This window comes from Pan troglodytes, chromosome 17 (genome assembly GCF_028858775.2).
Source record: "Pan troglodytes isolate AG18354 chromosome 17, NHGRI_mPanTro3-v2.0_pri, whole genome shotgun sequence".
Classification (NCBI taxonomy): domain Eukaryota; kingdom Metazoa; phylum Chordata; class Mammalia; order Primates; family Hominidae; genus Pan; species Pan troglodytes.
Window position 1 is genome coordinate 59,551,201 of NC_072415.2, and position 25,877 is coordinate 59,577,077.

The following is a 25,877-nucleotide window of genomic DNA, read 5'->3' on the forward strand; positions in this document are numbered from 1 at the left end:
ACCGCCTCCAGTGGATCCTGTTTGCTTGACTGTATTTCAGGTTTATGCAGACCAGGTAGGTTCGTGTGTGTGAAACACCCATGAACAGTGCAGGTACAATGTGTTTAACAAAGGGTAGCTCTTACTAAAAAGGCAGCCCTGACCTTTACACAGACAGATGTTGATATTTTAGGGCAAAGAAACATTTGTGTGGTATCAAACAGTGGCTACCAACTCCAGCCCATGGATAACTGATAAAAGCTTTTAACAATTAGCCTCCAAAATAAGAAAAATATGAACAAAATAGTGAATTTTTCATAAAATTAACACTTTTCATACGCTTATTCAAACTGATGGCTATTTTTGTCCACTATTCCCATGTTCTTTTTCACTCTTCTGGTGTCAAACTGTCTTTTACGAAATACTGGTAATAAATTGTAGCTTTTTGATATACTCCTGCTTGGAAAAATCAAAAGTTGGCAATTGCATACTAGCCACCCCTATCCTGCTTTTAAAATGTTGCTAGTATGAAAACAACGACTGGGAACCAGTGTTCTAGAGAGGGAGATTTGTTAGAAATGAGAAAGGCCTTAGGAGACTCGCAGCTCTCTGGAAAACAGGCTTAAATAAATTGGAATCATCCTGGGGACACTTTCCAAAATTATCCATACTCAACCTCCTAAAAGTATTGAATTAGAAAACTGCTGTGCTACAGAAAAAAATGAGGGATAAACCAAGAAGGAAGAGGGTAGGAAATCCAGAAACAAGACGTCCAATACAGGAGGGTGGCAACAGAAAGTCCCAAGGACTGCAGTGTGCACCAGGTCTAGGCAACAACTAGGCAGGAGAGGTGTATGAGGAGAAGGTAAACTGGTCACTCCAGGAAGACACCACCTGTATATTAAAAGGGACGCAATCACAGTGCATTAACCTGTGCAGTGAGCAATAGTATTCTCCCAGGCAGTGTCCCAGCAAGCCAGATAGCACTCTTGAGAGGAAGCAGTAGCCCAGAGCCAGTAACAGAAATACCACCACCCCTGGGCCCAAAAGGGCAGGGTGAAGGACAGGTTAGGAAAAATAAAAGAAGTCAGGTGGAGTTGGCTGCCTGGAGTGTTCCTTGAGGCACAGTGACTTCTGGCTGAGGAACAGTTGGCCTGAGGTGAACTTGCAGAGAGAGGGCCAAGGGAATAAACACTCTGCCTTCATTCTCCTCCCTCCAGCCATCTCCTGCTATGGATCGCTATTGGCCAAACCCAGCAGAACCCAGAGACATGGGAAGTCTGTTGATGTCTATACAGCTTCCTTGGGCTGAAAGCAGGATGAGGAGAGCAGAGACTTGGGAGGGGCAAATGAAAGACACCTGGCACACTCATGCTATGAACACTGATGATGTAAGCAAAATTTACAAAAGCACTTGGGAGGATGTGTGGGAGGAGCAGAGGCAGTGTAAGATAGCGGCATCTCAACCATTATGGGAAACAATGTCTGAAGTTGATGGCTCAAAATGTAACAGTATAGCCAGGCAGTGGCTCATGCCTGTAATCCAGGCACTTTGGGAGGCTGAGGCAAGAGGATCACTTTGAGGCCAGGAGTTTGAGACTCGCTTGGGCAACAGAGCAAGACCCCGTCTCTACAAAAAATTAGCCAGGCGTGGTGGCACACACCTGTAGTCCTAGCAATTCAGGAGGCTGAGGTGGGAGGATCACTTGAGCCCAGGAGTTGGAGGCTGTAGTGAGCTATGATCATGCTGCTGCACTCCAGCACCTGGGTGACAGTGAGACCCTGTCTCAAAAAATAAAATGTTTATATTTTCATAATTTATTTATAAATATGGAGATAAATTTAAAAAGCCCACAGCTCAGTAGGTAAAACCTTTGAGGAGCAAAGAAGTAGGGACAATTAGAAACGTTGCAATATTACTTAATTTTTAAAAGATGATGTGTGGGCCAGGTGCAGTAGTAGCTCATGCCTGTAATCCCAGCACTTTGGGAAGCCAAAGTGGAGGATTGCTTGAGCCCAGGAGATCGAGATCAGCCCAGGCAACATGACGAAACCCTGTCTCTATAAAAAAAATTACAAAAAACATTAGCTGGGCATGGTGGTGTGCACCTGTAGTCCCAGCTACTTGAGAGGCTAAGATGAGAGGATCACTTCAGGACTGCAGGTCGAGGCCATAGAGAGCCGTGATCATGCTGCTGCACTCCAGCTTGAGTGACAGAGTGAGACCCTGTCTCAAAAACATAAATAAAAATGATGTGCATATTTAAGAACAAATTAATTTTCAAAAAGTTGCTAGAAGGTTACACACAAAATCAACTGGGGCGGACTCTGGATGCACTGCCTATGAATTAGCCTTGCTCCACAAGGAGCAGCACTGTTCAGGAAAAGACTATTGTCTAACAAAAACAAACCATACAACAACAACAACAACAACAAAAACAATTGGTTACCTCTGTGGAGCTGGAATAAGGGAATGAGAGTTGAGAAAAAACATTCGCTTTTCATTTAGGATCCTCTTGCATTGTTGTACTGTAAATATCTGTTATTTTTATAATAGTATTTATACCTTAAAAAAGTTTATTTGCTAATGAGAATTTATCTTATCCCTCAGGTGGCTTTGGACAGAAAAGCTGAGACCTGCTGATTTATATGATTTATATCAAATAAAGCCCAAGGTAAATCAGTGACTTGACCAGCCACAGAACTTAATAGAGCCTGAGTTAGGACCCAGACTTCACTAGGGACCCAAGGGCAGGAGTTCCTTTTAATCTTTCCCAGCTTCAGAGTGAATACAAAAAATATATAAGGATGCATCTCATCATCTTTGAATACTTATAGGTCCCTACACTGAATTTTCAAAGCCCAAGATAAAAATCACATAGCGGCCCAGGTCCAGACCCAGGCCCAGCCAGCCATATGAGTGAGCCCAGAACAGCAAAGAACTGCCCAGTCGAGTCACTGCTGCTGAAAACCACTAAATTTTGGAGTGTCTTGTTACGCAACAATAGTAATTGTTGTCCCGCCACTACACAGATGCCATCACAACATCCAAATTCTGCCTTCTGACGTGGTGAAAAATTTCCCTTTTGAATATTTCAATAGACTTTAAAAGAAAATGAACTACCAGTTAAACTGAATGTTTAATACATTTGTAGGAACAGAAGAAATGCAGTAAGGATTAAAATTTTATAATTAGACATTAATGTAACAGACGTTTCATTTTTCAAAGAAGTTTCCCCCTTTTCCCTATCTTTTTTTAATCTTCCTTAGAGCAATAAATAGTAATTACTATATTTGTGGACAAGCTGCTCCACTGTGTTGGACAGTAATTATTAAATCTTTCTGTTTCACATCATTATTACCTCCCAAAATTCTACCTTCATTTCCCTGCACAGTTTCGCTGGACTGTTTCACAATAAAATTGTACTCCACTCAAATTAGAAGAGCCCAAAGAAATTAGAGCAAACAGCAAATTCATATGAATTAGAGAACCAAAGATTTTAAAGTGCTGATTTAGTAACATAATGTCTACTGGCACAAACCTTCTATTTAATCATATTATTCAAACAGCAATAACAGAAATGAAAGCTACATTAACGAAAAAGGAACTTAGGAATGAGGTCATTAAATATAACTAACTACATTTTAAATACAGATATCATATATTTCCTGATTAGTATCAGGTAAATATCTAGACTCCTATCCTGAATTCCGGTCTCAGATAAAAAGGTCAGAGACAATTACAAAGAAGATGCTTCATATTATCAGGTCCATGTTTTAAATGATGAGGTCCTTTAGGAAAATTTCTTTAGTCTTTCTTTTTATCACAGATTTCTGTTGGTCCTTTTGTTGGTAATCCATTCACGTCTGCACCCTAAAATGAAAAAACATTTTAGAAATTATCATAACAAGCCGGGTGCGGTGGCTTATGCCTGCAATCCCAGCACTTTGGGAGGCTGAGGCAGGCAGATCACGAGGTCAGGAGATCGAGACCATCCTGGCTGACATGGTGAAACCCCGTCTCTACTAAAAATACAAAAATTAGCTGGGTGTGGTAGCATGTGCCTATAATCCCAGCTACTCAGGAGGCTGAGGCAGGAGAATCGTTTGAACCTCGGAGATAGAAGTTGTGGTGAGCCAAGATTATGCCACTGCACTCTAGCCTGGTGACAGAGCGAGACTTCATCTCAAAAACAAAAACAAAACAAAAGAAATTATTACAACAAAAAGATATTAAGAGACATTCTGTCTCTCTCTTTTTTTTTTTTTTTTGAGATGGAGTTTCGTTCTTGTCACCCAGGCTGGAGTGCAATGATGCGATCTCGGCTCACTGAAACCCCTGCCACCCAGGCTGGAGTGCAATGATGCGATCTCGGCTCACTGAAACCCCTGCCACCCAGGTTCAAGCGATTCTCCCACCTCAGCCTCCTGAGTAGCTGAGATTACAGGCGACCACCACCGCACCTCACTAATTTTGGTATTTTTAGTAGAAACAGGATTTCACCATGTTGGTCAGGCTGGTCTCAAACTCCTGACCTCAGGTGATCAACCCATCTTGACCTCCCCAAGTGCTGGGATTACAGGCGTGAGCTACCCGCGCCCGGCTCAAGAAACATTCCCTTTAAAAACGGACAAGCTCCACAGTGAAAACATTTTGCTTCCAGAAATGGGCCCAATGGCTAAATCAGTGCAGCTGAGTACAAAGTTGAATCTAAAAAAGCACCAATTCTAAAGACAACAGAGTTGTCCACTCATTTTTAAAAAAATTGTTTTTTTTTAAATCTCTGATCCTTCTAATTAAATCTCTTATCAAAGTCATCAATCAGTGAAACTGGTTTGTATCAGGATAATCTCTCCTCATCCATTAGCTATTTACCATTGCACTTACCAGTCAGAAAATACTGGTTATCATTTTGGCCAAAGGACAAATGCATTAATCAGAGGCCTACTTTAAAACTTTAATTTAAGCCAAATGTTACACAAACTATTGAAGCTTCTGGTTCTAAAACTTGTCCTTCCAAAATCTAAGTGTTTCACCCAAGTACCACCCCCTTTCACTGCTCTTATTCAAGGCATGTGAATGTTCTTACCTTACAGTCCACTTTGCCTTTGTTTGTATCATTGGATTCTTGTATTGCTTTCTTAGGCCATATACGACTAACGAAGGGGGAAACCAGAGGGTATATGTATGGCTCCAGGAATTTTTTGTAGATCCAGAGCAGAACTGGAATGACGATACAAGGAATGCACACCATTTTCCCAAGCTTGAGCTCCTCAACTGTTGATATATATGAAGAAAAAAATTAGTTCATCACAGATTAGTAACTGAAAGAATTTACCAAGATTAAGATATCTGAAAGGGGATAGATGTGGTGGCTCACACCTGTAATCCCAGCACTTTGGGAGGCAAGAGGATAGCTTGAGCCCAGGAGTTTGAAACCAGGAGTTTGAAACCAACTTGCACAAAAAAGTGAGACCTTGTCTCTACAAGATCAGAAAATTAGCTGGGCATGGTGGCATACTCCTGTGGTCCCAGCTACATAAGTGGCTGGGACAGGAGGATCACTAGAGCCCAGGAGGTTGAGGCTGCAGTGAGCCATGTTCATGCCACTGCTCTCCAGCCTGGATGACACAGAGACACTTTGTCTCAAAAAAAATATATATATATATATATATATACACACACACACACACACATACATGAAAGGACTATTTCTACAGTGTAGGAAAAACTTATACTATTATATTTGCTAAAAAAAGAGACTTTATTAAATAAAAAGCTGCTATCTACAAGGTAAAGAAATAGGCCAGGTGCAGTGGCTCATGGCTGTAATCCCAGCACTTTGGGAGGCCGAGGCAGATGGATCATGAGGTCAGGAGTTCGAGACCAGCCTGGCCAACATGGTGAAACCCTGTCTCTACTAAAAATACAAAAATCAGCGGGGTGTTGTGGCGTGCGCCTGTAATCCCAGCTACTCGGAAGGCTGAGGCAGAACTGCTTGAACCCAGGAGGCAGAGGCTGCAGTGAGCCAAGATCCCACCACTGCACTCCAGCCTAGGTGACAGAGCAAGACTCCATCTCAAAATAAAGAAATAATAGGTGGTAGACATGAATAATAATGAGGTGCCTGCTTCCAAACTTCCAATCACTGCTCCTTAATCATGTATTTGATTATAAAGGAAAAACAACATTTGGTAGGTGCTAGACAGTTTACATATAACAACTCATTTAATCCTCAATCAGTGAGGTTGGGTACCCTTGCTACTATGTCTATTTAGAGTTTAAAAAATGAGCCGGGTGTGGTGGCTCACACCTGTAATCCCAGCACTTTGGGAGGCCGAGGCGGGCAGATCACCTGAGGTCAGGAGTTCGAGACCAGCCTAACCAACATGGTGAAACCCTGTCTCTACTAAAAACACAAAATTAGCCAGGCATGGTGGTGCATGCCTGTAATCCCAGCTACTCGGGAGGCTGAGGCGGAAGAATTGCTTGAACCCGGGAGGCAGAGGTTGAGGTGAGCCAAGATCGTGCCACTGCATTCCAGCCTGGGTGACAGAGCAAAACTCCGTCTCAAAAAAAAGATTTCTTATTTTCAAAATACTGCAAATTAAGTAGCATCTGCTGGCAACTGAGTCAGCACCATCACTATGCTTAGACATTTTAAAATTATTCACAATACAGGTAAACAGTGGCATACAGAATCAAATCTGAATGTCTTTGAAATGAATTACAAGCAAGAGCTATAAACAAAAATGTAAACTGAGGCTGGGCGCGGTGGCTCACGCCTGTAATCCAAGCACCTTGGGAGGCCGAGGGGGTGGATCATCTTAGGTAAGGAGTTTGAAACCAGCCTGGCCAACATGGCAAAACCCATCTCTACTAAAAACACAAAAATTAGCTGGGCGTGGTGGTGGGCACCTGTAATCCCAGCTACTGGGGAGGCTGAGGCAGGAGAATTGCTTGAACCTGGGAGGCGGAAGTCACAGCGAGCTGAGATTGCGCCACTGCACTCCAGCCTGCGTGACAAGAGCAAAACTCCGTGTCAGAAAAAAATAAAAATAAAATAAAACAAAATCAATTCCCGGGGCAATAGTGATTTTTTTTTTTTTTTTTGAGACAGGGTCTTGCTCTGTTGCTCAGGCTAAAGTGCAGTGGCTTAAACATACCACCTGTGTTCAGAGTTCACTGCAGCCTTGACTTCCCAGACTCAAGCTATCCCCCTTCCTCAGCCTCCTGAGTAGGTAGGACCACAGGCCTGTGCCACGATGCCCGACAGATTTTTTAATTCTTAGTAGAGATGAGGTCTCACTGTGTTGCCCATGCTGATCTTGAAGTCCTGAGCTCAAATGATCCTCCCGCCTAGGCCTCCCAAAGTGCTGGGATTACTGGAACCTGGCCTAATTTTTTTTTTTTTTTAAATAATTAGCAAGGTGTGATGGCACGCGCCTGTAGTCCCAGGTATTTGGGGAGCTGAGGAAGGAGAGAACCGCTTGCGCCCAGGAAAGCCGAAACTGCCGTGAGCTATGATGGCCCACTGGACTCCAGCCTGGGCCACAGAGGCAGACCCTGTCTCAAGATTAAAAAAAAAAAAAAAAAAAAAAAAAATCCGAAAGTGGTAACCTGTCCAAAGTTCTCACAGAGGTAACTGGTAACTAGAGCTTCTAAGACCATTATTTCCAGTTCTGGTTTTCCTCAGTGCTCTTGCCTTTTCCTCTTCCAAAAACACAATGGTCATGTTTTTACCAAACTTTTACCAGACTTTCCAAACCAACGAAACCCCTTCAAAACAACTGGCAATGCTACCAATACTAGTTTAGTGACTGACAGGCCCTCCATCATAAAGATTCATTTTTACTTCTGCAATTGTGTTTTAAGTAAGTTCGCACACAGTACGATGTACATAAACTCTCGAGAACAAATACTAATAATCACTTACGCCACAATTATGGCTTTTAAGAGACTTTTTAGCTCTCTTCGGAATGAAGCCTATTTGTATCTTATCTTTTAATCTTCATAATAATACTTCGGTAAGATATTTTACTTCACACATGTGGAAACTGGGTCAGAAAAGTCTAGAAGGTGGCTACGAGATATTATTATTTTAATTATTCGCTCCAAGCCAACAAAGCGAGCAAAACGGATTAAAGCTGTTGCAGAGGAATCTTCTTTCACTCGACTTAAGTCCAGACAACAGAGTAGACAGTTAAAAGTCTGAGGCTCCATCCGAAAAAGGGAAGGCATAACAGGGAAAGTCACCTTCCTCCAAGTCATCCAGTTGAGCATGTCATCTTAGTGGAGACAGAGGGAGTGGGGACAGGTTGAGTCAATGACAATGATTGAAAAGAGACGAGAACAGAGGCCTAACGGTGAAGGTCATAGAAGGGATGTGAAACCGATACTTGGCCACGGAAAAGAACAAAATCAATATAAAGTATCGGAGAGGCAAATGCAAGCACCGAGGGCGCCGGTGGTGGACAAAGAATACAGACAGAGGGGAGGGGAGGGCGGGGCGGAGGAGCGCGCTTGGGGAAGGAAGGTACCCTGAGAGCGAAGGCAGGCACCGCGGAGGCCGGCGGGCCGCGACCGCCGATGAGGGAGGAGGCAGGAGGCCGCGCACCGGCTAGGACTCTGCGAGCGCGGCCCGGGCTGGGCCTGCGGAGCAGCTACAAAGCCCAACCCAGGCCGCTAGCCCGGGCACACTCACCCGCGACCGCGGAAACGCAGCTGACAATGTCCGCACTTCCGGAGGGAGGGACGATCCGCAGCCGAGCCAATGGGCGCCTTCAACGGGGACGACAAAGGCGCGCTTACGTCAGCCCGGGGTCGCACAGCACGCAGCAGCGTTTCCCAGGGGCGCGGCGAGGCTTCCGGCTCTGCGGCCTGCAGGTAGCGCGCAAGTCCTGCGCGTCCCAGGTGCCCAACTCAAAGCTCCGCTGCGGAAAGAAAGCCTGACCTGACTACACCCAGACCCAGAACGCAGGATTAAAATTCAGAACGGTCTCGGTAAAGGATGCCTGTGCAAACGGCGCGGCACCCACACGGAAGGTGGCAGCTAGGCCGTTGAGGCAACTGTGGATAAGCTATTAGTTTTGCTGGTTTCTTAAATTCAAGGGCAGAGCAAACTAACATTAAGGCCAACTTTACAAACATCAGTTGCTTAAAAGAAGCAGTTACATCACTTTATAAACGAAAAGTACTGACACTCGCTAGGATGTCAGTACGTGTTGGTGAAGTTGTGTGAAAACTGGGACCCTCATAAACCGCTGGTGGAAATGTAGCGTGCAGCCTTTTTGGAAATATTTGGAAGTTCCTCAGATGTTTACTCAGGTAACCTTATGATCTAGCAATTCCACTCTAGTATATACTCAAGAAATGAAAACACAATCTGCACACAAACGTTCACAGTAGCATCGTTCCTAATAGCAAAAACAAAACCCCTTTATCAGTTGACGAAATGATACATGTTGAGCATCAACCTAAAAAGCTTCAAAACCTGAGCCTGAGTGCTGTTATCATACTCAAAGGCAATGCTCAATGGAGCCATTTCCAACTGGGGATGATCAAATGGTATATTCACATACTGGATTATTCTGCAAAGAAAACCACTGCAAATTCCTTTTGGGATAATGAAACTTTTTGAGACAGGGTCTTGTTCTATCTTGCCCACGTTGGGGTGCAGTAGTGCCCACTGCAGCCTCCCACCTCAGCCCCCCAATTAGCTGGGACTACATGGAAGTGACACCACACTTACTTTTTTTTAAGAGACAGGGTTCTGACATGTTGCCCCGGCTGGGCTTGAACTCCTGGGCTCAAGCAGTTAGCCTCCACCTCCCAAAGTACTGGGGACTATAGAAATGAGCCACTGTGCCCAGCCATGAAAATGGTTTTTAATGGTGCAGGGTAAACAATCTGTGTTTCTAGTTCTAATGCTAAAAAATCCTCATTTGATCCATCTTGTAAGGACACTTGAAATATGTTCACTAATAAAGACAACCAACATTCTTTTCCTTTTAATTACATTTATTTTAATGCTGAATTTACTCCCGTGCCATAAGTTTTTGTTTCTTCAGTTTCTTCTGGGATATCTGGGGAAAGAAAAATGTGTTGTTAAGTTTCTTGGAGAAAACCACAGTACATCTTGGAAGACTTCAGCTTATTTTGGAGGCAGGAAACCTAGTCGTTAAGGACTAAGGGGGAAAAATACTTAAATGGTAGAAATCAACAGAACTTAAGTTCATTAGATGTAAAAAGAAGTGTACAGAATCACTCAGGTTCTTGACTTAAAAGAACTAAATGTGATCAATTACTGAAAACAAGCTTCTTAGATTTGGGGAGAGGGCCCATTTTGAAGTGGCTATGTACATCTAAGTGGGGCCATCAGCAGATAATCATACGGGCCTGAGGTATTGAATATAAAACTACCATTTTTTTTTTTTTTGAGACAGCGTCTCACTCTGTCACCCAGGCTGGAGTGCAGTGGCACGATCTCGGCTCACTCCAAGTGCCTCCTCCCGGGTTCACGCCATTCTCCTGCCTCAGCCTCCTGAGTAGCTGGGACTACAGGCACCCGCCACAATGCCCAGCTAATTTTTTTTGCATTTTTAGTAGAGACGGGGTTTCACTGTGTTAGCCAGGATGGTCTCGATCTCCTGACCTTGTGATCCACCCACCTCAGCCTCCCGAAGTGCTGGGATTACAGAAAACTTACCATTTATTATTAGTCAAGAAACAAACTTACAAAAGCCAAAATAAGACAGGTGAAAGGGTTGCTCAGAATAGTTTTCTTTCATAGTTATTCCAAAGGTGTCCTAAGATAGTCATCACAGCAACCACAAATCTTTCTACTATCACAAACAAAACCGAGCAACTACTTATTTACCTTTTTCTTCTGGGCAACCTCCTCTTCTGGTTTAGGAACAATCTGTTCCTTTTCCGTAAGGATCATCTCAATGTGGCAGGGAGAGCTCATGTATGGGTTAATCCGACCATGAGCTCTGTAAGTCCGGCGGCGCATCTTAGGTGCTTTGTTCACTTGGATATGCTCAATGACCAGAGAATCTACATCTAAACCCTGGGGAAGAAAGGAAAGAGCATGAAACCAGGAACATCCTTAATTAGTAAAACACCACAAACTATCATTGCTAAATATGAATTCCCAGGCTTGCTCCAAAGTCCTGCCTCAATGAAATCATTTTTGAAAGGCAATCCTTTTATTCTGCAAATAGCATTTTTTAAAGCAGTTGTCTGCCTTCACCTTTACATGTCTAAATTGCCACCAAACTCAGTGTGCTATACATTTTGTCTATGAGTGGCCTTCCCAAAGATCCTTAGACGGGTGGAGAGCTGAGGGGTAAGGAAGAACCTAATTCGAAGTCTTGATGATAAACAAAATTTCTCAGCATGGCTTAGAAGGTTTGGAGCCATACAGACCTAAACTAATTCCAGTTCTGGCCCAGACCTTCAAATGCAAAAGGCTAATGGGTAATATACAAAATGGAGAAATTTGTGTTTTGTCAACACAAGTTTGTCATTGTTTAAACTTTTTGAAATTTTAAACAATTTCTTTCTGAAATGCAACATGACTCTCCATTATGAAGGTAGGCCACAAACCACATTAATCACTGCTAAGGCAATCATTTTGATAATTAATCATACTATCAAAGGTGTATGTCACAAAAAGGGGTAAAAGCCCCTGGTAAAGTACCTCCAGTGTTAAAAAGACAGCAGAAAACTAGAAATACTAAGTGTTAGGCTTAAAGAGACCACAGAGCACGCTTCTGGATCTTCACAGAATTTTGCCATAAAGGGACTCAAAAGAAAATAAAAGGAAATAGTTTCATTCTGTGGAAACTGCAGGTAGAAATTTAAAAAATCCTAAATGAGTTAATTACTGAAAACAAGAAAATCAAGGACATAAATCTGAACAGCCAACATTAATTAAACAACCACCCAAGTTGCACAGGATGTTAATGGTTTGGGTACCTTAAGTTCAGCATTACTCTCTGCGTTTTTAAGCATGTGCAGCAAAAATTCAGCACTCTTTTTGGGCCACCGACCTTGTGTCCAGCCCCACTGCTTGGCCTGAAAGAAAATGGAGATGATGAGGCATTTTCCTTGATTTAAATTAACGTTACAGCCAAGATGAATTTATTTTATCTGATATCAAGGTTTCTTAGGATATGGTTTATTTCACCATCAATCCACGGTGTCCTGTCATTACAGCAACCAGAAATAGGTTCATCAGCACAGATCTTAGCCATTCTTATCCTATCCCATCACTTTTCCATTAAAATCTGTCTTTTCAAATGGCAACTAAGAATTCTCACCTGCGCACACCTGCCAACTCCACCATTGTAACGTCGGAATGGTACACACTGTTTCTGTAAAGTGACATCTTTCAGATACTTCGTGGCTTTTCGTATATGCATACCCTTGATGGCCTGAGCAGTTTCACGAGTGTTCTAAGTATGAAGAATAAAGTGTTGGTTAACTAGATCAAAGCTTTAATTTTTAAAGTAAACATTAAATTTTCAGCTTTTCAAAATGTCGAGTTATTTCTATTCTTTGGGGGCAAGGCAATTAAAAAAACTTGTGACTAAAAGCCAGGTAAACTTCGTTGAAGCTAGAGAAAACTCCAAAACTCCATTTATTCACTATAAAATGTTTAAATTCCATCACCATGTAATTACAATTAAAATGCTCCATCTTGATCTGCACACTAGATTTCCAAATGGTTTTCTGGTACAAACGCTACATCCTTACACCCTGATCATCAATGCCTAAATATAAGGTGGCTGCTCAGAATTTATTAATTTTCACGGTAAATCCAAAGGTGACCTAAGAAAGTCATCACTGCAGCTACCTTTTTTGAGTGGAACATGAGGAACTGTTGGATCACAACTATGAATCGCATACCTTGAAGTGAACACGAAGATTGGAACCTCTTGATTTGCATGCTAGAAAATAAAACGTTTTGGTTAATTTTTGGTATCTTATGCCAACCCCCAAGTAGGAAATAGGTATCTACCTCCTGTCCACTTACATTTCGTGGGGTTCTCCGGGTCAAGTGAATAGCGAACCATTTTCACAGATTACCTAGAGGAAAGTACAGTGTAATTCTGTCAATACGTACTTACAGTAACTCATTCAGTATAAATATCAGATGATTCGAACAGCTGCTCAGAGAGTAGTTGTTTTCATTATTAATCCAAAGGTGTCCTAAGAAATGCCATCATCGCAGCCATACTTTCCCCCACCAAGGGCTTGCTTTCCCTTTTATCTGCCAGTAACTACAGCACTGCTTCCACAGAAGTAGCCACATGGGCCTCACCAATCCAGTCAACCCTTTGGAAGAAAATACAGCCTGTTTCAATCCAATGCTGGATCTTCCAGGCGTAAAATGACTCGACGCATCCACATGGCACAACTCAACTATAACCCTCTACACCTCCTCCCTCCCGCTCTACAGAAACCCCTTTGCTGTCAGGGCTGCAGGTAGTGAGTGCCGTCTCTCTCAACACCTTCGGGCTATGACCCACGTTAAGAGCCCTCCAGTACGCAACACTCTTGTAGTAACGTGTAACGCCTCCACCCGACTTTTCTTTCCCCCAAAACGTTTTCCTCGTTGCGGCCACCACTCACCACTAGACACCGGACCTCCGGAGTCCGCACGGACCACAGGCGGCCCGCACCCCACGGCGGGCCGGCGCCTCCACCAGTGGAGGAGCCCGGTCGTCCCCATTGCCGCCCATCACGTCCCTCTGCGGACCTCAGAGGCCGACTGACCCCGGCTCCCAAAGTCAGGCCCTCCGCCACGTCCTCCCGCATAAGAAACCACCGCCTCCAGCGAGGATTTAGTAGCGCTAGGAGTTCTCCTCCCGGGGGCCTGGAGGCCGGCGCCCCCGAAGCCAGGATGGCGGCGATGGCAGGAGGATTGAGCCCTCGGAGCAACGCAGGAGAAACACTCACCTCAGGCTGCTTAGGGAAAGAGGAAGAGCGGTGGATTTTGGGAGAACTCATGAGAACTTGACTTCTCGCGAGATTCGTAGCCGAAGAAACGAGATCTGAGGAGGCAGGAAGGCGGAAAGCGAAGGGAGTGTGGAATATGTTTTAAGAACGTGTGAAAACGAATTGCCTCCTTAGGGACTGTCTCAAAGTTCTCTTTTTTGTATACAGAAATAAAAATTCAGGGTTTTAAATGTCAGTCAATTAAAAACAGGGTTGTAGTTCTAGGACAGGCTACGTATTATTAGATATGAAAGAAACATTTTATTTATTCGTCAACATTAGTTAGGTTTGATTATGTGGCCCTGTACCCCTGAAAGTGGTTTGTAAATGGCCAATTAAAAAGATGAAAGGATGAGACGTAATTATGGTAATCAGGAAATTCTCAGGATGGGAATGTCATCCAATCAATTGTATTATAACCTGTGTGAAAAATGCGCTAACTGAAGGGTCTGGTTCAATATCCTCGTTTTCCCCGCTGCTTCTAGATCTTCATCTGGAGGAGAAAACCTTTTGGCATTTTCTTCCCTTTTTTCCTTCCCTAGGTCATCTCTCTGGTTATTCCCTCATAGTCAGTGATGCACTTAGCTTTTGTTAGGGCTTCTATTTCATGGCACCACCCTTCTAGGCAGCTTAAACTCTAGGGGAGTAGACTCCAGGCTAGGCTCACTTGCTTCCTTGACCTCAGTGTAGGAGACCTCAGCCCTAAGTCTCTCCCCTCGACTCCACTTCCATTGCTGATGCTGGATTCCATGGTGTTTCCTCGGTAATTCCCTCCCCTCACATGAGCTTTCAACTGCATGCTAACTCCCAGATTAATACCCCAGCGCCACATCTGTCTCCTGAGCTAGACCCTAATAGCAAACTACTCCCTGGACATCCTTTCTGGGAGGTCCCTGAAGACCTGAGGTTATTTGAAACCTAACATGCCCTTAAACAGAACTCTTTGTCTTCTCCTCCGGGTTCCTCTTTTATGTTGCATGGTGACAAGAGTAACGGACAATGATTCTATAAGCTTACTAGATTCCAGGCAGTATTTTCAGTGTTTTTACATGCATTTCCTCAAGTAATCCTTAGGACAACCTTTTGTAAATGATGAAGTTGATCTGGCTGCTACAATGTGTTAAAAAGAAGAAGAAAAAAAAGGAACTCCCCGGCAAACCCAAGGTCCGGCAGCTGGGAGTGGCAGCTCTGGGATCCAAGGCAGCCTTGTGTGACCAAGCTCTGCATCCCTAGGCGACCCTGCCTTTCTCCCTTCCTTGTTTGGCGACTTCCCCATACACCTAGGATCTTAAACCAGAAAGATGAGAGACTCCCCTCTTCTTGTCTTTGCACATACAATTATTTAACAAAATCTGGATTATTCTTTTAAGTGGTCTTCTTGCCCTAATTATTTCTGCACTTTAATATATCCTCCATATTCCTGACAGTCATTTTTCTTTTCTTTTCTTTTTCTTTCTTTCTTCTTTTTTTTTTTTTTTTTGAGACAAGGTCTCACTCTGTGGCCCCAGGCTGGAGTGCAGTGGTGTGATCTCAGCTCACTGCAACCTCCGCCTCCAGGTTCAAGCACCCACCACGATGCCCAGCTAATTTTTGTATTTTTAATAGAGATAGGATTTTGTCATGTTGGCCAGGCTGGTCTTGAACTCCTGACCTCATGTGATCCGCCCACCTCAGCTTCCCAAAGTGCTGGGATTACAGACGTGAGCCACCACGCCTGGCCCTGACAGAGTCATTTTTCTAAAATGGCTGTCAGAATGATCATGTCATTTTTTGGGTTTTTTTTTCCTGTGGCCCCTGTTCCAAATATTTGGGGATGATATAAGAGCCTTCCATGATCTGGCCTTTGCCTTCCTCATCTTTTATCCCTTCTTTCTCCATCCCCTATGGACTCCAACCATATTTTCTCTGATTTTAGGGAGAAATCAAGCCTATAATTAAAAACAGTCACACCACATTTGAGTCTGTCAGCCAGCATTGGATTAGATTAGAAGACATTTAAGCCTTGTGAGATCATTTCCTTTTGAGTGAATAGTTTGTCTTTTGAACCTTCAGTGATTTTCCTATAAAACTTAAATGAACTTTTTTCTTAGATGGAATCTTTCTCTGTTGCCCAGGCTGGAGTGCAGTGGCTCATTCACAGCGCACTGCGGCCTCTCTTTTTTTTGCTTCTTGGTGTGTTACCTTTATTATATTCCTAGACTAGTTTAAAATTATATTTCTGAGACTAGTTTAAAAAACAGCCTGCAACAAGAGTATTCTCATCACCAGCTACCTTTTCCACCTTTCTTCTTTTTCTGTTGCTGTTTCTTTTTTGTTGCTGGAGCGCCTGCAGGTTTCTGTGTCTTGGGGATATGATGTTACTTGCAGAGGCAGATAGTGTCGCTGCACTGCCAGGTCTTGGGGAGGGGGCGGGCTGCTCACAGTTTTTCTGGCATCCAGTTCTGATGAAGCTCCTGCAGTTGCTCCCTGGATCCCTTTTCCAATCTGATCCTTTTTACCTTTCTTTCTTCCCCGGTAATAAGAATGTTCTTGAATTGGTAGCCATCTTTCTGGATCTGGGGTAACTTTTGGGTCATAATTCTTAGGCAATTTTCCCATCTTTTTCTTCTTTTTCAAATTTCCCCACCCTTGCTCCTTTTGTTGACTATCTGCAATAACTTTGCCACCCTTCTTCCAAATGTACGTAGCACCAGGAGAATTTTCAAGAGCCTTGACATCTACTTTTAGAGACATGCTATCTGATAATTACAAGTGTTCACAAAGAGCTTTGTCTTTCTCTGGATCTACAAGTGAGTAAGCAGAAATAAGCTGTGTCAGGGTGTGAAAATCTTTTGGATTTTGTTTCCATTGTTGTTCTAGGTCACTAATTGCCTCCTTCTTCTGTCTATATTTGAGTTTGAAGTTTGCAGCTTCTCTTATCAAGGACAAATGAGCAGGAGATTTGGGCCAATGGTTTTGACACCACTGGATAGTATGTGTGAAGACCTCAATGGCACTATCAATATCTTCTTCATGGCTATACATGATCACGAATGCAGACACCATGCCTGGTTTCTGCTTTAACTTTTCTATGCTTCTCAATATTAGACATGCTTATAAATATTACCTTGAGAAATTTTCAACTGTGCCATGGTCAGCTTAATTTCAGCTGCATTTTCTGGATGTTGATCTGAAAATTCCTGAAGCAGCTCTGTTGTTTTTGTGTGCTGCTTTCCAGGCAAACCTGGGCAGCTTGGATTAACATAGGTGGGAGATGCTCGGGACTTTGGGACTATAAATTGGTGGATATTTTGCAGCATTAATTGGCCTGGTTTGTGTACGTAGCAAGTAAAGCTTTGTTAAATTCTATAGCTTGTAGTTGTTTCTTGGAAAGCTCAAACTCCACTCTTTCTGCATTGATTAATTTCACCTTCTTCTTGGAGTCAAAGACATTTTGGTCCTTGTTAATGGTAATGATGTTGTTTGCAATTACAGCTAGTAATCCCACATCTGTTGGTTTCAGTTTCATTATTTGATTGTAAAGTTGCAAAGCCTCCTCTGTTCGACCCTGAAGCTGCAGAATATAGGCCATCTGACCATGAATGATGGCCAGTCCTGCCTGTGGGTCTTTCTCAGTCCCATCACAGTCTTCTGATCATGAACAGCGGCAAAGATCTTCAGCTTTTCGTAGGATTTTCGTGACCTTGTTCAGCTGGCCTTGTCCAATCAGCGCATGTGCAGTGTTGTAGCCCAGCTCATGTGCACCTTCTTGGAGGCCCAAGTTCTGTGGAACCACTTTTTCCCAATTGCTTTGAGGAGTAACAACTGCTGAAAGGTTTGTTTTCCTCTCCTTATCATAATCATCTTGGGACTTTCAGGCGAGATCTCTGTATACTCTAAGTATTTATCATAGCGTTCCAAGCGGCATAATGCTTGTCCATAAAACTCCTTCAGTTTGTCTGTCTGCTGGTTGGCACTTTCTATTGTCTTCAAGGCATTCTTAATCCTGTTCAGTTGTAGTTGCAATATTCCTTTTCTTTTCTTTTTTCTTTTTTTTTTTTGAGATGGAGTCTTGCTATGTTGCCCAGCCGGAATGCAATGGCACAATCTCAGCTCACTGCAACCTCTGCCTCCTGGGTTCAAGTGAAATTCTTCTGCTTCAGCCTCCGGAGTAGCTGGGATTACAGGCGCACACCACTACGCCCGGCTAATTTTTGTATTTTTAGTAGAGACGAGGTTTCGCCACGTTGGCAAGGCTGGTCTCAAATTCCTGACCTCGTGATCCGCCTGCCTTGGCCTCCCAAAGTGCTGGGATTACAGGTGTGAGTCACCATGCCCAGCCCGGCCTATTGTTTATTTTGTTCTTTCTTTTCTTTCCTGTAGTTTCCTGACTAGTGCCTTACCCATTATTCTCATGTTCCTGGAATTTGTGATACAAAAACAATGTACTGCCGATCAATAGCTTATATTTTGTTTTTGTTGTTGTTGTTGTTTTTGTTTGTTTGTTTGTTTGTTTTGAGACGGAGTCTCACTCTGTCGCCCAGGCTGGAGTGCAGTGGTGCGATCTCGGCTCATTGCAACTTCCGCCTCCCGGATTCAAGCCATTCTTCTGCCTCAGCCTCCCGAATAGCTGAAACTACAGGCGTGTGCCACCACGCCCAGCTAATTTTTTGTATTTTTAGTAGAGATGGGGTTGCACCGTGTTAGCTAGGTTGGTGTCGATCTCCTGACCTCATGATCCGCCCGCCTTGGCCTCCCAAAGTGCTGGGATTACAGGCATGAGCCACCGCGCCTGGTTAGCTTATGTTATTTTACTGTAAATTCTTGGTAAACAATTTAGAAACTGCCTCTTCTTTTTTTCCTTTAAAAATCCATTTGTAATTGCTGTGAACCAGAGCATACATTTAGGGCAATTTGAATTTATGCTTCCAGGTTGCAATCTTCAAACTAGGCCCAGATAAACTACTTATATTACTTTTGACTCTGTTTTTGCCTTGTGTGTACATAATGTCATCTGATTGTCTCACTTTTACTGATATTAACACTGGGCAGTTGGCCGGGCATAGTGGCTCGTGCCTATAATCCCAGCTCTTTGGGAGGCCAAGGTGGGAGGATTGCTTGAGCCTTGGAGTTTGAAGCTGCAGTGAGCCATGATCATGCCACTTCACTGTACCCTGGGTAACAGAGACACCGTTTCCAGAACCAAAAATTAAAAAAAAAAAAAAAACATGGGCAAATGAGTTCAGGAGTTGTTGCTGTGACCCCTTCCTTATGAAGTTTCTCATCAGCTTTTCATCTAATGGCTTTAGGAGCTATTAAAGTTCAGAGCCTACATTCATTATGTCATCAGGTGTTGAAAAATAATGACTTTGTAATTCTGTTATTCCATAGCATTTTTTATATTGGACTTGTGTAAAAAAGAACTTTCCCTCTTTCAATAATTTGGTTATCTTTCAATATTTTTATACCATAGAGCAGAGAATAAGCAAAAAAGTTGCAATAAGTAATGCACGTAGGCCTTGGATCCATGTGGGACATCATCCACGGGAACCTGCCCTTGGTGTGTCCAGCCTGCACCTAGTGCAGCTGGAGGGCACTGGGAGGGCCTTTGTTCCTTGGGTATGTTAAATAAACTGGGTTGTGCACCTGCATTTTCACTGTGACCTGTCATGTGAAGTCAGGTGTGGAATTTTCCACTTGTGGTGTTATGTTGGTTCTCAAAAAGTTTTCGATTTTGGAACATTTCGGATTTCGGATTTTCGGGTTAGGGATACTCAGCCTATACCATGTGTTGTGGCCGGATGCTTCACATTTACTATTAATCACGGACCAGGCTTGGTGGCTCACGCCTGTAATCCCAGTACTTTGGGAGGCCGAGGTGGGCGGATCACCTGAGGTCAGGAGTTCCAGACCAGCCTGACCAACATGGTGAAACCGTCTCTACCAAAAAATACAAAAATTAGACAGGAGTGGTGGCACATGCCTGTAATTCCAGCTTCTTTGGAGGCTGAGGCATGAGAATCACTTGAACCCAGGAGGTGGAGGTTGCAGTGAGCTGAGATCGTGCCACTGCACTCCAGCCTGAGTAAGAGTGAGACTTTGTCTCAAAACAAAAAAAACAACAATAAAACAAAGAACAATAAACAAAAACAAAACAAAACAAAAAAACAAGGTTAACGGAACCTCATGATTGGATGAGATGGCTGTGGGAAGCTGGGCTGCCCAGGAAGCGGACTCAGAGAGCAAACCGTGCGCCTGCGTTCCACACTGGAAGGGAGCGTCAGGAAGCCGAACTGCAGAGGAGACTGACGCAGCCCCAACACTTCTCCCCGACCCCAGGGGGAATTCAGTAGCTGGAGATTCCCGCAGCTGCCCCACGTTGGGGGTAGGGCTGGGCATTTGTTCCTCCCCTATTGTTCAGTCATTGGCTGTGGGCGGCCCCAGGAAGAAGGTGTGACCTTGGGTGGGGCAGTCTTCTTCAGCCAATCCTCAGAAAGGACTAACAGCACTCTCAGCAGAGGGAGACTGAGTCCTTCATTCCTGGGAGGTGTCTGGGAAGCTCATCGCAGTGTGCACCGCAGCAGGTATTAATGTGTCATTTTACAGATAAGAAAACTGAGGTTCAGAAGGGACAGAGCCAGGATGTCAGCCTAGATCTATTAATATCTTTGAATCCTGTGCTCTTTCCCACCGTCCTTGCTGCCAGTTCCGCACATTTTCATGCCTTCCCGACTTCTTACCGAGACCGCCATGTTTCCGGGTAATCTTGCACTCTCTGTTCTAGTCTTGCTCTCCTGTCCTGCCCCGGGCAGTCTGTCTCTTGGTCAGCTGTCTCTCTTCACCCCAGCTTTGGCTCTGTTCTCAGGGCTTGATCCACCACATCACATTCCGCGTTCGCTGCTGCCTGAACTCATCAAAGTGGACCCAGTGAAAGCTGTGTTGAGGAGAACTGTTCTGGTGCTGAGGCTGGGTACATTCATGAGGCCAGGAACATGAGACTGAATTCCAAGCAGAGCACCAGGATAGCTGTAGCAAAAATCCAGGCAAGAGCCAAGAAGATGGGAACGGAATAGCAAGTGCTGAATTAATTAATTAATTAATTAATTTTTTGAGATGGAGTCTTGCTCTGTCGCCCAGGCTGGAGTGCAGTGGTGTAATGTTGGCTCACTGCAACCTCCCCCTCCGGGGTTCAAGCGATTCTCCTGCCTCAGCCTCCCAAGTAGCTAGGATTACAGGTGCCCGCCACCATGCTCGGCTAATTTTTTGTATTTTTAGTAGAGACGAGGTTTCGCCATGTTGGCCAGGCTGGTCTGGAACTCCTGACCTCAAGTGATTGGCCGGCCTTGGGCAAGTGCTGAATTTAAACACGGCTCTCCTCTCCCGAGGACTTCTATTGGGTTCTGCCTAGTGGTAACCGCCGAGGCTTCGCTTACTCTGTAGATCTCCTGGGAGCAGCAGGAAACAAGAAACCCTTAGCCTTTTCAAAGTAATAGCCATTCTCCTCACTGACCTGACAAAGACGGATGTCAAGTGGGCCCTGCAGGAGTTTGACAGTTTGTCCAAACAACTGTTTTTAGTTGAGGCTATAAATTCTTAGGAAAGGGTTTGTCAGTGTGGCACATTAAATCAGTTGGCCAGTATGCATTACTCTGACCATCTTCTTAGAAAGCAACGTCTTTGGGGATTTTCAGATGAGTGAATATTCAATGCTCTGTCTTTTAGCATTATCGTCCACTTCCCCTGCCCCTCATAGAATTCTCTTTAGAGGATTGGCTCCTGGGCCTCCAGGAGAGCGGGCAGTAGGGTAGGGTGTTGGGGGGAGAGGAAAGTCTTAATCCCTTGCCAGGGATTTACTTTGTTCTTCTCAGTCGGAGCCTCCCATACAATGCTGTTTTGAGCTTCACTTAGAAATTGGCTTTGTTAGCTAGGAAAGGGGAATTCTTTTCACAACAATCGGAAAATGTAATCCCTTAGTCAGGTGGCTGGAGTCCTTTTATTCGCCTCTCTGGACCTTGGGCTGCTGGCTGCTCCTCTCTGCCGCCTGGCTGTCTCTCCCTTACCTCCCAGAGTTAGGGTAATAGCTGACATTTTTCTTCACTAGGCTTTCCTAAGGGATTTCATTCCGTTTGTGAGACACTTTAATTCCTGAAGCTGCAAAGTTTGCTTTTTATTACTATAGCTCTACTTATTCTGCATAATTTTATTTATTATTTATTTATTTATTTATTTATTTATTTATTTATTGAGACAGAGTCTCGCTGTGTTGCCCAGGCTGGAGTGCAGTGGCACCATCTCAGCTCACTGCAACCTCTGCCTCCTGGGTTCAAGCAATTCTCCTTCCTCAGTCTCCTGAGCAGCTGGGACTACAGGCACATGCTACCACGCCCAGCTAATTTTTGTATTTTTAGTAGAGACGAGGTTTTATCATATTGGCCAGGCTGGTCTCGAACTCCTGACCTTGTGATCCACCTGCCTCAGCCTCCCAAAGTGCTGGGATTACAGGTGTGAGCCACCACGCCTGGCTTATTCTGCATAATTTTTAAGAGTTGTGAATTGTTTTAAGATCAAATTTAAAAGTACATTTTCTTTCTTATCTTGTCATTAACTGATGTTGGGTATGTGTGTGTGCTTGTGATTTCCCTGGCTGGACCAGTGTATAACTTCAAAGAGGGCTGGTGCCTTGCCTTTAGTCTGCTGGATAGCACTCCTCCGGACCCTCCCTCTACTGAGCAGCTCCGTGGACCTGTGCAAATCTCTACCCAGCTTTGTTGGACAACAAAATACCCTGGAGAATATCAATTTGTGCTCCCAGACATAAGATCTCTTTGGCCATGTATGTGGGATTCCCATGAAGGAGAAGCTTCATTTCCAGCAAGAATCTGGCTTCCACCTAGACTTGGGAAACAGATACTGAAAAGCATATTGCTGATCAACTAGACAACCTGCTTCCACTCTTGATTGCCCCTGTAATCCATCTAGAACAGCCAGAGCAATTTATTTATTAAAAAATTTAAAATTGGCCAGGTGCGGTGGCTCACGCTTGTATCCCCAGCACTTTGGGAGGCCGGGGTGGCAGATCACTTGAGGCCAGGAGTTAAGATCAGCCCGGCCAACATGGTGAAACCCTGTCTTTACTAAAAATAGAAAAAGTTGCCAGGCAAAATGCCTTACGCCTGTAATCCCAGCACTTTGGGAGGCCGAGGCAGGTGGATCACGAGGTCAGGAGATGGAGATTATCCTGGCTAACACGGTGAAACCCCGTCTCTCTCTACTAAAAATACAAAAAATTAGCCGGGCATGGTGGCACACGCCTGTAGTCCCAGCTACTTGGGAGGCTGAGGCAGGAGCATGGCTTGAACCTGGGAGGCGGAGGTTGCAGTGAGCCAAGATCGCACCACTGCACTCCAGTCTGGGTGACAGAGCGAGTCTCTGTCTCAAAAAAAAAAAAAAAAGAAAAAGAAAAAAGAAAAGAAAAGAAAAAATTAGCCGGGCATGGTGGCACGTGCCTGTAATCCCAGGTACTCGGGAGGCTGAGGCAGGAGAATTTCTTGAACCTGGGAGGCAGATGTTGCAGTGAGCCAAGATCGCACCATTGCACTCCAGCCTGGGTGACAGAGTGACTCCATCTCAATAAATAAATAAATAAATAAGTAAAATTTAAAAATTATTCAAAAATTTAAGATTATTTATATGTTTTGTAGAAAGTCAGATATAGCAGGTAAGCAGATTAAGAAAATAAAATCCTTATATTTCCAAAAGATTAACCTTTAATATATCCTTCTAGTATAGTGTGAGATATATACTTCGTGTGTGTATGTATATACATATATACTTACCAGGTGAAATTATACTGTACATGCTATTTCATAATCAGATTTTTTTCCAGTTAATCTCAATTTTACCATGTTGATACATTTTCATCTCTTCTAATACCTAACCTCAATTTCAGTTATCCCAGTTGTTCTCCAAATGTCCTTCCCAGTTGGTTTGTTCAAAGCAAGACCCGCCACGCACACTGACTCACACCTGTAATCCCAGCACTTTGGGAAGCTGAGGCAGGCAGATCACTTGAGGCCAGGAGTTCGAAACCAGCTTGGCCAACATGGTGAATCCCTGTCTCTACTAAAAATAGAAAAAATTAGCAGGGCGTGGTGGCACACACCTGTAGTCCCAGCTACTCTGGAGGCTGAGGCATGTGAATTGCTTGAAGCTGGGAGACAGAGGTTGCAGTGAGCTGAGATCATGTCACTACACTCCAGCCTGGGCGACAGAGGAAGGCTCTGTCTCAAACAAACAAACAAATAAACAAACCAAAGCAGCCACACACACACAAAAAAACCAGAAACAAAGCAAGACCCAATCTAGGACCCACATGACATCTGGTTGTTGTTTCTTTTTATTTTATTTTTGTGGCAGAGGCTTGCTGTCACCCAAGCTAGAGTGTATTGGCGCGATCTCGGCTCACTGCAACCTCTGCCTCCGGGGTTCAAGTGATTCTCCTGCCTCAGCCTCCTGAGTAGCTGGGATTACATTCGCCCACCATCACGCCTGGCTAATTTTTGTATTTTTAGTACAGACTGGGTTTCACTGTGTTGGCCAGGTTGGTCCTGAACTCCTGACCTCAGGTGATCTGCCCGTCTCGGCTTTCCAAAGTGTTGGGATTACAGGCATGAGCCACCGTGCCTGGCCAGGTTGTTCTCTTTCATAATCAGTTTTAGAATCAGAAAATTTAACATTTACTATAATAATATTATCTAATCTAGAGACCATATTTAATTGCCGCCAATTTTCCCAACAATATCTTTTATAGAATTTTTTTTGGACGAAGAGCCAAATTCAGAATAAGGCATTGTGTTTGGTTGCCATGTCTCTTTATTTTTCTTTAATCTGAATAGCTTGGCATTCTTTGTGAAAAGAGCTTTCTCTTATTAACTGGGGTGATTTGGTTGTCCTAAAATACAGTTTCTAGAACTATAATAACTATAACCAGAAAATGTAATCTTTAAAAAATATAAACTATATAATATAACACTCCCCACTTCTCTCCAAAGCGCTTCCCAGGTTAAAACCCTTGAAAGACTTCACATTTCACACCCAATAAAGTCCAAACTGCTTACTGTGCTGTGCAGGCTGATCTAGCTCCAGGCCCTCATTTCCTATACTTTTCCTCTGCACTGACTTTGCTCCAGCCACATTGGCTCCTTGCTGCTTCAGGGATACAGTTAACTCATTCCTGTCTTGATGCCTTTGCTTTTGCTCTTCCTTCCAGTGATTTACAACTAGGTCTTCACGTGTTGGCTTCTTCCAGTCACTGAAGCCTTAACTCCTTCCCTGACACTCAGTCTATGGAGCTCCTCTCTGACATAATCTTGTTTTATTGTCTTCACAACATATCTCACTGAATGAAATTATCACATTTATTAGTTTTCTTCTTAAATTTCTATCTCCTTTTCAAAAAATGTAAGCTTCATGAAGACATGGTTCTTTTTTTTTTTTTTTTTTTTTTCTGAGACAGAGTCTTGCTCTGTCGCCCAGGCTGGAGTATAGTGGCGTGATTTTGGCTCACTGCAACCTCCGACTCCCGGGTTTCGATGATTCTCCTGCCTCAGGTTCCCCAGTAGCTGGGATTACCGGCACATGCCACCACGGCTAATTTTTGTATTTTTAGTAGAGAGGGGGTTTTGCCATTTTGGCCAGGCTGGTCTCGAACTCCTGAGCTCAGGTGATCCGCCCACCTCGGCCTTCCAAAGTGCTGGGATTACAGGCATGAGCAACTGCGCCTGGCAGAAGACATAGTTCTTGTCTGTTTTTTTTTCTTCAGTGCCTAGAATAATTTTTTTGTTTATAATAAGTTCTCAACAAATATTTCTTGAATTACAACATAATACTGGAAGTCCTAGCCAGAGCAATT

At 43.8% G+C, this 25,877-nt stretch overlaps 3 protein-coding genes, 1 long non-coding RNA gene, 3 other non-coding genes and 1 pseudogene across 14 annotated transcripts in view; 2 read left to right on the forward strand and 6 right to left on the reverse strand.

Moving 5' to 3' along the window:
* Positions 1–3,100: 3,100 nt before the first annotated feature.
* On the reverse strand, positions 3,101–8,802 carry C18H18orf32 (chromosome 18 C18orf32 homolog). Of its 2 annotated transcripts, none has more exons than XM_003315897.7 (3): positions 8,685–8,802; positions 5,070–5,257; positions 3,101–3,853 (listed from the first exon to the last, which is right to left on the reverse strand). In XM_003315897.7, exons 2-3 carry the CDS (start codon positions 5,232–5,234, stop codon positions 3,788–3,790), a joined length of 231 nt encoding a protein of 76 aa, XP_003315945.3. In that variant the 5' UTR covers positions 5,235–5,257; positions 8,685–8,802; the 3' UTR covers positions 3,101–3,787. The 2 variants fall into 2 exon arrangements, with proteins under 2 accessions (XP_003315945.3, XP_003315948.3); XM_003315900.7 differs by having other exon boundaries at positions 8,521–8,713.
* LOC134808606 (uncharacterized) lies at positions 8,570–9,994 on the forward strand. Its single transcript, XM_063795657.1, has one exon. It carries the CDS (start codon positions 8,570–8,572, stop codon positions 8,930–8,932), a length of 363 nt encoding a protein of 120 aa, XP_063651727.1. The 3' UTR covers positions 8,933–9,994.
* RPL17 (ribosomal protein L17) lies at positions 9,852–20,342 on the reverse strand. Of its 7 annotated transcripts, none has more exons than XM_054672267.1 (8): positions 20,150–20,342; positions 13,949–14,043; positions 13,023–13,075; positions 12,896–12,936; positions 12,307–12,441; positions 11,963–12,061; positions 10,860–11,051; positions 9,852–10,065 (listed from the first exon to the last, which is right to left on the reverse strand). In XM_054672267.1, exons 3-8 carry the CDS (start codon positions 13,060–13,062, stop codon positions 10,018–10,020), a joined length of 555 nt encoding a protein of 184 aa, XP_054528242.1. In that variant the 5' UTR covers positions 13,063–13,075; positions 13,949–14,043; positions 20,150–20,342; the 3' UTR covers positions 9,852–10,017. The 7 variants fall into 7 exon arrangements, with proteins under 7 accessions (XP_054528242.1, XP_003339352.1, XP_054528241.1 ...); XM_003339304.5 differs by lacking the exon at positions 20,150–20,342 and adding an exon at positions 14,408–14,477; XM_054672266.2 differs by lacking the exon at positions 20,150–20,342 and having other exon boundaries at positions 13,023–13,324; positions 13,949–14,038.
* LOC112206292 (small nucleolar RNA SNORD58) lies at positions 10,746–10,809 on the reverse strand. The gene has a single exon (XR_002940526.1). It is a non-coding gene; the product is annotated as a small nucleolar RNA SNORD58 (small nucleolar RNA).
* LOC112206291 (small nucleolar RNA SNORD58) lies at positions 12,774–12,838 on the reverse strand. The gene has a single exon (XR_002940525.2). It is a non-coding gene; the product is annotated as a small nucleolar RNA SNORD58 (small nucleolar RNA).
* LOC112206293 (small nucleolar RNA SNORD58) lies at positions 13,155–13,220 on the reverse strand. The gene has a single exon (XR_002940527.1). It is a non-coding gene; the product is annotated as a small nucleolar RNA SNORD58 (small nucleolar RNA).
* On the reverse strand, positions 16,223–18,373 carry LOC100610626 (signal recognition particle subunit SRP72-like; annotated as a pseudogene).
* LOC134808607 (uncharacterized) overlaps positions 20,312–25,877 on the forward strand; it is a 28,331-nt gene continuing 22,765 nt past the window's right edge. Inside the window, exons 1-2 of the long non-coding RNA XR_010151919.1 lie at positions 20,312–20,550; positions 20,832–21,009. This is a non-coding gene — a long non-coding RNA (uncharacterized LOC134808607). The remainder of the gene's footprint in view (positions 20,551–20,831; positions 21,010–25,877) is intronic.